Source organism: Aptenodytes forsteri, unplaced genomic scaffold (assembly GCF_000699145.1).
Source record: "Aptenodytes forsteri isolate BGI_AS27 unplaced genomic scaffold, ASM69914v1 Scaffold243, whole genome shotgun sequence".
Lineage (NCBI taxonomy): Eukaryota > Metazoa > Chordata > Aves > Sphenisciformes > Spheniscidae > Aptenodytes > Aptenodytes forsteri.
This window is the reverse complement of record NW_008795314.1, coordinates 346,149-356,668: the sequence shown is the minus strand read 5'-3', so window position 1 is coordinate 356,668 and position 10,520 is coordinate 346,149. Positions and strand designations below refer to the sequence as shown.

General features: G+C 42.4%; 1 protein-coding gene across 2 annotated transcripts in view; it reads left to right on the top strand.

The window, feature by feature from the left end:
- The first annotated feature begins 2,208 nt into the window (after window positions 1–2,208).
- Window positions 2,209–10,520, top strand: part of DUS1L (dihydrouridine synthase 1 like) — a 12,441-nt gene continuing 4,129 nt past the window's right edge. The window contains exons 1-10 of one of the 2 annotated variants that reach the window (XM_009279398.2): window positions 2,209–2,444; window positions 3,375–3,425; window positions 5,170–5,282; window positions 6,070–6,152; window positions 6,327–6,430; window positions 8,035–8,068; window positions 8,181–8,277; window positions 8,642–8,730; window positions 9,544–9,710; window positions 10,252–10,289. In XM_009279398.2, coding sequence (XP_009277673.1) covers window positions 2,429–2,444; window positions 3,375–3,425; window positions 5,170–5,282; window positions 6,070–6,152; window positions 6,327–6,430; window positions 8,035–8,068; window positions 8,181–8,277; window positions 8,642–8,730; window positions 9,544–9,710; window positions 10,252–10,289 — 792 coding nt within the window. In that variant the 5' untranslated portion in view covers window positions 2,209–2,428. Of the gene's footprint in view, window positions 2,445–3,374; window positions 3,426–5,169; window positions 5,283–6,069; window positions 6,153–6,326; window positions 6,431–7,406; window positions 7,552–8,034; window positions 8,069–8,180; window positions 8,278–8,641; window positions 8,731–9,543; window positions 9,711–10,251; window positions 10,290–10,520 lie in introns of both variants that reach the window. The other variant, XM_009279397.2, reaches the window with a different exon arrangement.

The window sequence follows — 10,520 nt, the reverse complement described above, 5'->3', positions numbered from 1 at the left end:
GGGACGCGCGGGGAGCGGGAGCGGGGGCAGGGACCGCCGGGAAGAGCTTCCCCGGGGCTCGCCTTGCGCTGCGCTCTTGGGTGACGCTGCAAAAGCAAGTCAGCGTTGCCAAATGCACCCTCGCCCTCGTCATCCACCCCGCCTGTGTTAACAAATCCAGACGTTTTCCAAACGCGCCTGAGTTCAAGCAAGTCGGTCTCGCCCAGATTTTAAAGTGGTTACACAGGATGACAAATCTCATCTTCTTCACCTAAACACCGCTAACAGTCCTGAGCTCGTGAAGATAAGTGTGTTTTTCTGTTTATCCCTTGTCTGGCAAAGAGGATTTGGTGTCTTAACCACGGGGCCTGGAGCACCAGAGTTCTCACAGGGTTTCAGTCCTCTACACCTCATCTTTAGAGACAGATTGCAGCTGGTCAAGGGTTGGTCAGAGTCAAGGGTTTGCAGCTGGTCTTCTAGAGTCGAGGGTTGTTCCAGATCTGATACCACTCAGGGAGGATCATGGTTTTTTGAGTAGTTCTGTGAAACCACGAGCTCAGTGCTTAGCTATAGAAAGAGGATACAAGGAAGATAGGACACACTTTTAAGCTTGTGTTGCTTCTGCTTCTTGAGTAGTGTGTGCAGTTCAGGTACTTCCCTCTGCCCCATCCCAAAGAGGGAGGGGGGCCTGCAGAGCTGGAGAATAACGCAGGGAAAGACAGTCGGCACGAGCGGAGGAGCGGCGTGATTTCCACATCTGGAGCAGTTAAATGGATGAGGACTTGTCACCCTGGAAGAGAAGCAGCTCCCCTGACTGAGGGGAGATGAGAGAAGTCTGTGAAAGTATGACGGGCTTGAAGATGATGAATGAGAAACAAGAGTGTTAAGAAAGGGTAGTGATAGTTATAAACTGCAAAATCCACTGCTGTGTACTGGATGCTGAAAGATTATATGAGTTGAGAAAGCAAATGAAGGAAAACTCTATTGAGGGTCATTAAGTGCAGGAAACACCACTTCTGCTTGAAGACGCTTTCCAGCTTCTGCTGTTCCCTAGACGTCTGTTGTTGACCATTATCAGGATGAGGTGGACCTTTGGTCTGTCTCAGTACAGCTTTGTATAGTCTCCTTTTCCCGTGGGAGGTAGTTTCTTTTGCCACAGAAAAATACAGGTGGCAGAAATTTAAATAGTCTTAGAAAGCTGTAAGTCTTTTGAACGCCGATCTTCAGCTCGGTAAGCTGTGTGTTCTGGGTGAGCCTACCTGAAGAGTGTCAGTTCCCGTGAGCTTGCCGTATTATCCTTCTTCCCACTGGCCACCGTTGGACATAAGGCACGGAACTAACTAGGTTAATCTTCGGGTTGACTCGGCAATCCTTACCGAGTTCTGCAATATTTCTGGGCAGGCTTGGGTTTTGGTCACAGACTCTTGGAAATAGATTAGGCAGAGGTACATCTGAGCCCAGCCTGCTCTGTGGGCTTTGTTTACTGTGTAAAAATCCTCACTGGTGCGGCTTGGGTGGAGGCTTTCCATTGTTTCAATCATCTCGGAGAAAGCAAATGCCTTTTCTGGTTTTAGTTGGTGTCAGCCATAATTTATGTAGTGCCGTAGGGTTTAAGTAACACCTTCTGCTATGTGTTTGAGTTTAAATCCGTATTATTTAAAGATGTGATGGCATTGGTTTTTGTTAATAATGAATTTTAGAAATCTAATGATTTAGAAATCGTTAGAAATGAATTTTAGAAATAAATGAGAAGAGTAGTCTGGCTCTGTCCTCTTCAACAAAGCAGCTTCAAATTAACCTAATTTTTCTTAATAAATTGATTTTTGCACTGTGCTTTAAATGTAACATTAATTATAGTTAAGACTGAGCACTTGACTAACAGCCCAACGTACTTCACACGCCACACTAATGTGAGTTCATTTTAGAGGCAGTGATGCTTTTTGGTATCTACAAAGTTTGAATTGTCTCAAGAGTCAGAGACACCACAGGTAACTCTCTTCTTCTGCACCATCTTTATGTATTAAAATGCTACAGCTGTTTGTTCTACAGGGGATTTTAAGAGTTGTTTCCTCTTATTCTTGGGTACTACTACATGACAAATATTCTACAAATATTTCTTTTCCTCTTGAATGCTCATCTTTCTCATTTTGTCATTTGGAAAGTTGAGGATCTTTAGCTGGTAAGTGTCACAGTTTTTGTTTGTTTTTTTTTGAGAAATGGTGTTTGCTATTATTAACTGTGCATATCATGCCTGTTTTCTGTAGCAAATAGTTGCTTCATAACTATGTCATAATGTGTTGTCAGTACTTGAAGAAAGCTATTGCCTGATTATTCCACTTTTCTTTGTCTTTCTCAGTTCTGTGCCAATGACCCTGAAGTGTTTGTCCAGGCAGCACTGTTGGCTCAGGATTATTGCGATGCCATAGACCTAAACTTGGGTTGCCCCCAAATGATTGCAAAGAGAGGTACGTGCAAATCTGAACCCTGGATAAACAGAGAAATGGCATGTTTCACATGTCAGCGTTGGCAGTGAAACATCAAGAGGACCAAATTAAGCCTTGGGGGGGGTGACTGCAGTACTGATGAAGTCAGACTTAGTTACACCCACTTTAACAGGTAATGCTTTGTGGTACCTAAAGCAAAAATTAGATACACTAATAATTAATTCCAACTTCTCTTGAGTGACACCTCTTGTGTCTAGAATATCCTTCAGAAAAAGTATTTTTAGCAAGAGCTTGATTTTCTTTCTGATTTCAGTTGCGCAAACAGCTGAATTTTGCAAAACTGCATTTAAAGTTATATCATGCAGGCATTTAGCGTCTCCTATTTCCTTGATACTTGCACAGAGTTTATTCACATTAGCATATAAGAGGATAACACCTGCTGAATCCCTTAAAGATACTGCAATGATAGCTGTGTTTGAGAACCAGAACCAATGTTTGAAAATTCTGGATCAGCTAGGATGCTGAGGAAAGATTTGTTCAGTAACTGCCCATTCCTCCTCTAAAATGTCTTTCAAAGACTAATGGGAAGTGATCAGTGGTGTACAGGGCACACAGATTTTTCAATCTGATCAGGTTTTACCCTGAAGGGAATTTTTAAACACATGGTATAAACCCCTGAAAGTTGGACTTTGAGCTGCCAGTGTCAACACACCAGCCTTAGGGAGTAGCAGTGAAAGTAGGGTGTGGGGATTCATTTTTTATCCTGTAAATCTAGGGTGCCATGGGGAACACAATGATCCAACTCTTCCAGTTTGGGCAGGACAGAGCAACTCTGTTTCTGCCAGTGAGGCATATGAGTGTCTGGATCTTTGTATGTGAACGTTTATGAAAGCTGTATACTTCAGAATCTTACTCTTCTGTACAAGTCTGTCATATGCTATTTCATTATAGGTCACTACGGAGCGTTTCTGCAAGAGGAGTGGGATCTTCTTCAGAGAATGAGTAAGTCTTTAGAGAAGCTTCACTGTGAGAGGGAACGGGATGAACTCATCATTGAGAGGAGGTTTAGGGAATTTTGGGGAAAGGAGGTGCAGCATGTTTCTTTGGGGAGGGTTGTGTTTGGTTTTGTTTTGTTTTTTTCTCTCTTACTGTATTCCAGTGGCACCCTCAAGATACTTGGTGGTATCCCACTACAAACTCATGCTAGATCTGCTAAAAGACTTCAGTACCTGAAACAGACTTTAGCTGAAAGTGAGTCAATTAAGTCCCAATCTAACGATGGCTTAGTGGCTCTCCGACTCTAGAAACAGCAGAACTCCCAGTGCCTTGCTTTTTCACTTTGAAGTTCTCGGGTGCCAGGAGTTGTGTTTCTGCCTGAAGCCACAGTTGCCCTTTTCTGATCCACTCAGCGTACTCTTTCTGTCCACACCATAGCAAGTTATGCCTCTCTTCTCCAAATTTGTGTAGGATGTTTTCAGACTATGGGTAGCAGTTGTGAACAGTATCATATTTTTTTAAGAAAGACATTGGGAACTGATTTAAAAAGCAAGGGTTTGGTCATTGCGTAGAGCTGAGACTGTGCCTTCACCTCACTTCAAAGCAAGTGTCTGAACCGTGAAGTTAGAGCCTTACTTCTGTTTGCGTTCCCTGCGGTCCAGGGAATCTTGAATGATGTTTGGCACAAAGCCACTGCTGAGAACCTGGAGAGATAGACAGTGCTTCCCTGCCCACCACGTAAGGTGGTTGTTAGGGCACTTTTCTTAGGAGTGAAAGACGCAAATCAGAACAGCCTCAAGGTGAGAAGACAACCCAGGTCATCTAGTGGGTGAGAACCCAGGCTGTCTAGTAAGAGACTTGTCTTATTAGGCTATTGTATAAAAGGTGGGCAAAGCTTCCTCCTCCTCCTTCTCCCCCAGCCTTCTTTAAAATGATGGAGTGCTATTTTCTGCTTGCACCTGTATACACCCTGCTTGCTCCTTTGAAAGGGCGATAGGACGTACCTATCATTAGAGCTTCTAGGATTTGGATTAGATGAAAGCAGGTGACTTCCTACATTATACATCCAAGCTCTGGAAGAGAAGAGCATTTCAGGCATGCCATTGCTCAGTGTTTTTCTGTTGGCTGTCTTCGTTAGTTCTCTTTTTAGTAGTTTTCCGATTCCGTGCACTGTGTAAAGACTATGGGAGTTTAACATGTTGCTCTGGGTTTCACCCTGACTGTAACCTACGTTTACTGCTTAACTGGGTCTACAGCCTACCTCAGTTGATAAGCCTCTGCTTGCCATGGACAAGACTCTACTTGTCATGATTATTTGGGTGATAATATGGAAAGAAGCAAAGGATCTCTTGTAGGAAAGGTAGACAAGCGAGTGTGAATGTTGTTGGCAGAGTAGGAGGAGTACAATAGCCTGTGACGACAGTAAACCTGTATGAATAATTAAGATTTGAGGGGGGTGGTCCTTGGAAGCGAAGGTTTGATGCAGTGGAAACGTTAGGGCTATTAAATGCTGACTATTTTATGCCTTCTTGTTAGAATGCGGATTTTGTGCTTCATGTTTTACTTTTACTTGATTAACCTGTGCAATAAGGATTGCAGAGGACACTGCTGATTGTTTAAGCCGTGAGAACTGCACAGCATTAACTTTTCAGGCTTTTTCCGTACCACGCCCAGTATCAGATCTTGAGGAGAGCAGGCACTTTTCATAGCATTGTGCAGCCCACTTACCTGTCTTTTCAATCTTTCCCAGTTTTACTGGCTAACGAGAAGCTCTCTGTTCCCATCACATGCAAAATCCGCGTTTTCCCAGAAATTGACAAGACAGTGAAGTATGCACAGATGCTGGAGAAAGCTGGCTGCCAGGTAAGGAGGCAGCTGCTCCCTGTACTGTTGCATTGGACACGTGTCTCTATGTAAAGCATCTGATGACCAGATCGTGGTGTACTGTGGAGATGAATAGGCTACATTGTTTTACAGACAGAGAAAACGGGATGCGGAGAGAGCGTATGTATTTGCAGTCAGAGGCAGCAGGTCAATAGTATGATACGGAAGACGTCGTGACTTCAGAGCCTCTCTTGTAATCACTGCACAGTGGGGCATCCTGCACTGTGGTTGAGCATCTCAGTCTAACATAGTGCTGCAGGAGGCAGCGTGAATGCATGAAATCCACAGGGCTATAGAAAAAAACAGTATCAAAGGTTTTGTTTCTACCTGTCAAAGTGGTGGCCACCACTAGTGAAGAAATAAGCAGCCTTCTAGGATTTAAGTCCAGTTAAATTGGAAGAGACGGTCTGTAGTTAGAGCCAGCACTGACAGTATTCAGGCCTTCTGCTGAGGAGCAAGCCAGATCATCGTATCACAAATTCCAAAGTGAATCACAAACGGGAGCCAATGCAATAGGAAATCTGTAGGTTCTCCCAAGATACGATCTTGTCAGGCCGTGGAATAGCAAGCTGAAAGAAGCCCAAGACCATGCCGTGGTAGGTGAGCTGCTGATATCTTTCTGTGATACCAAAGTCCCTGCACTGTTGAAATAGCAGTGGGAATTCAGTGGCATCCATGAAGCGTATGGGGTGAAAGGAAATTTTTGTCAGTGGATTTGTTCCAGTGGTTCATGCACATGAAAAGTAAATGTAACCTTGTGTTCTAGCTGCTGACTGTGCACGGCCGTACTAAAGAACAGAAAGGACCGCTTGCTGGCGTGGCATCTTGGGAGCACATTCAAGCTGTCAGGTTAGTGAGCAGTACCGATCTTAGTGGATTTCTGCTAACACGCTATGAAGGTAGATTTTAAGCAGAGTGTGCATTGAAGAGCAAACAAAATTGTGTGACAGGAGTAGAATTTCTGGGTTGACTCTAAGCATTCTAATTCTCAATTTTATGCGTGTGTTTTATTCACTGGTATAGAAAAGCTGTAAGCATTCCTGTATTTGCAAATGGAAACATCCAGTGTCTCAGTGATGTGGAAGAATGTATCCGTAAGACAGGAGTGCATGGTGTCATGAGTGCAGGTAAAGACAATGAACTTTTAGTCATAATAGATGAGAATATGAACTGTTTCTTACTCTCTTGGCAGCCCTGTATACATTTATTAAAAGCTTACGTCAGACTGACTTGGTGTACAGATTTGATTGAAAGCTGCGTGGCCATTCTCTCTCCTCTTATACTGGCCATCTCTTACCAGGACCAGGAATCACTTAAGATTTGTAAGAATTGTTATGTTGGACTTGTAGTACCGTTGAGTGGACAGCTCAAATCTAATTACTTGACAAAGGCATATGGGACTCCTGTTGTCCTGGAATGTTTTCATGACATCTGTTAATCAATGGAATGGTTTTTGAATGGATCTTGATGCACTTACTGCATCCACTGATTAATACTCCTGCAGATGGTTCATGCTGGGTTGGGACAAGAAAGAATTGGCGTAACTTCCTACAGGAAAAGCTAGGATAGACGTCAGAAAAAGCTTCCCATCACTCGCACAGTTAAAGCAATGAAACGTATTTTCTGGGAGGTTGTAGAATCTTATTTTTAGAAAATACTGGTTAACAAAAGGCTTGTGAAGCTAGTAGAGAAAAGCATAGTGAGAAGCAGTATCTGTAAACTTAGGCCAGACAAATGTGAATACAGACATAAGGTAAGACACCCATTGTCCAAGTATTTAACCATTGGGCAACAAAAGCAGTGATTTCTCTATTCATGAATTTTTTTTACTGTCTTTGTGTCAAGATTGGATGCCTTTCTGGAAAATGTACTTTAATTAGATATGAGCTATTTGGCTCAATTAAGAATTGTGTAGTGAAATACAGTATCCTGAGGTCAGGCTAGAGTTTTATGGACCCTGTGTTCCTCTTTGTGAGTACATGGCTGATGTGTCTGTGACTGGCTGGTAGAATCACAACATTGCTGATCAAGCTCCAGAGCCTAGATTTTGTTTTCTGTTTCAATCCTGAAATGAAAGTTTGAGTATTTCTTTTCATTCCCTAGAAGGTAATCTTCATAACCCAGCTTTGTTTGAGGGCCGAAACCCATTGGTGTGGGAGATGGCTGAGGAGTATCTGGAGATAGTGCAGAAGTACCCTTGTCCATTGTCTTATGTTAGGGCTCATCTCTTCAAGCTCTGGCATCACACGTGAGTATCTCCAGAGAACTCTTAATGTTTTCAGGGCTCATCCTGCTTAGCAAGTGTCTGTTTTTTCTGGACAAGGATTTGTTTGGCCAGAATTAGTATGCTGCAAGGTTTTCTTTCCTGGACCAGGCCGGAGAGAATGTGGGCTGAGGCCTTTACCCTTCACTGCGTATCTGGGAAACAGGGCATGGGGAATGAGCAAGTTACCACAAGATAAGCTAGGGCGTGAGCTCGCAGCACGTCAGCTACCGTGTGGTAACTGCCCATATGCACACATGCCCTTTATGGCTAACACGAGTTAACTAACTCCTTGTTCGTTGTGAGGCAAGCTGTCTTGCATTTATCGTGGAGTAAGAGCATGGCCATGGGCAGTTACTGAGGGGCAGATGATGCGCTGTACGTTCATGTTAGCTTATCTCAAAGTACCTTGGTTGTGTGCCAAGTATTTCTTTGGAAAAGAGGAGCAGCTATGTGTGCTTTTCTCAGGACTTACAAGAAAGAAGATAAGCTTCTACCAAAGGCAAGTGCAGCGAGAAAAATCTATACAAAGCTTTTATAAAGACATTTTTAGTTGATCTCCTCAGTCTAGCAATAATGAATAAATATGACTTGATGTTTGGGATTTGCCTCAGGCTTCAAGTTTACCAGCAGCTGCGTGAAGAATTAGCAAAAGTGAAGACTCTAGAGGGCATTGTAGATGTCAACAGGGAGCTGAAACTACGATGCCAGGTACCAAGATGGGCCCTAATCTCCCAGAACAACACTGTCCACACTTGGTGGGATCTTACCATGTATGTCGTGCAGTTGATGTCTGTTAGCCACTTCACTGGAATTTTGTGGCTCAACAACCTTGATATTGGTAGTTTACTACAGTAGCAGCCCCTTACGCCTGAACAGCTTTACATGGGATAAAGTTGATTTAGAAGTTACAAATCTGCTTCATTTCATCTGTCTTAGTAGACATTTTTTGCCTATATTTAACTGTCAGTAACTGTTAATTTAAATTCCACTTTGTGGCTTCCTGGAGTTTGAAGTATTATTTAGAGTATTGCCTGAGAACTCCAGGAAAACTGACTGTAACTCTATGCTGCAGGAAGAAATAGCTAATCAGAAAGAAGGAGAAAAGCCAAAAGAAGGGTTGCCTTTTTTCCACTGGATCTGTCAGCCATACATCAGGCCAGGGTGAGTTATCTATTCTAACGCGGACAGGTACCCGTAGGCCTTTCCCACCCGTGCTACCAGTACAGAGCCATCCAGTTCTGTTCGAGGAGCTTACACTCATTTGAAAATAAGTGAAGACTTTGGATTATTTTTATTCTGGTTTGTTTTTTTCCTGGTTATTGCTTTGTTCGTGGGGATGTTGCTCATTGTATACATCTTCGCCTTTAGATCCTCCTCAGATTTCTCTCTCTCTGGAAAGTAAAAACCAAGAACTCCACCGCAGCTCAGAAAGAGAACCTCATGTGCAACAGATATGCTACCTGGCAGTACTTCATTGTTACATGTAACATGAATGTTGCTGGTAACTGCCAGGGTAGCAAAGATGGGAACTAAACTGCGTTCTATAAAGGATGCTTGTGTTGTATGGACAAGCTTTTCAGATAGCTTATTCCCTTTCTGTTGTGAAAATTGGGCTGAAGAAGAGAACGAGCGTGTCAAGATTAATACTTATTTAATTTAAAATATTTAAATACTGAAGTATTTACTTAAATACTTAAGTAAAACCTGGGAATAACAGGTACCTAACTAATTTAACTGGCCAACTTTCATTGGCTTTCCAACCAATATATCTGACAGGGTGTCTGTTATTAACAGCCGGTGTTAACAAAAAAGTTAGGTTTTTCTATTCCACTTCTAAGGGCAATGACACTTCCTTGTAATTTAGCCATGATAGAAAGGTTTACAGTTTACCCAGATTTCTGTAAACCAGAATAGCGGCCAGGGAACACCTACTTCTTCCCTTCAGCCAACTGATGATGATATTCGCTGTTTCAGGCCAAAGGAGAGGTGCAAGGAGAATGGAGCCAGTGGGACTGAAAAAGGTGTGCGAGGGAAACGTGCTCTGGAAGAGGAGGAAGATGGAAATTCTGAGCTTCTGTCAAAGAATAAGCAAAAAAAGAAGTTAAGAAATCCAAATAAAAGCTTTGATCCATCTTTAAAACGTAAGTTCCATTTATTGGCATAAATGCATGGAAAGTTGCTGATAATGATAGTGACATAAATTGCCACTACTTTCTTTTCCTTGTTTATGTAGTTGTAGAAACTTCTTTAAAAAGAGGAGGGATTATCGGGAAATTTTGGTAGTAGGCAGTGTGATTCTAATTATGTTCATTAGTAAAAAAAACAAGGATCAAAGAAGTAGGTCACTGATCCACTATAAGCACCTTTTTAAGGTCAAAATGCTTTACAAACTAAATTGTAGCTGTCACCAGTATTTGAAATTGAAGTTTCGTATGCATTTCAAGCAGATGTCCTCCTCTTTTACACTTGATTAAAATTTTCTGTTTGGATTTAGTTTAGAGACACTTAACAAGTCAAAATATCTTTACCTTTGCACTGTTCTTTGAGGTACTGTATTTTTATTTCAAAAAGAGTCTCTGTCTGGCTAGAAATGCGCCAAGCTTTGTCTGATCATGATTTTTTTTAATTTACTTCTTCCATATAAAAATACCATTGCTGAAATCAGGTGTCTCTCTTTTCCAGCCAAATATGCAAAATGTGATCAATGTGGAAACCCTAAGGTAAGTCAGTGCCAGTGTCCATTAAAGCATTTCCATTAAATGGAAATTAAATGACCATGTAGTGGTCAACGGCTCAATGTCCAGATGGAGATCGGTGACGAGTGGTGTCCCGCAGGGATCTGTATTGGGACCGGTACTGTTTAATATCTTCATCAATGACACAGACAGTGGGACCGAGTGCACCCTCAGCAAGTTTGCAGATGACACCAAGCTGAGTGGTGCGGTCGACAC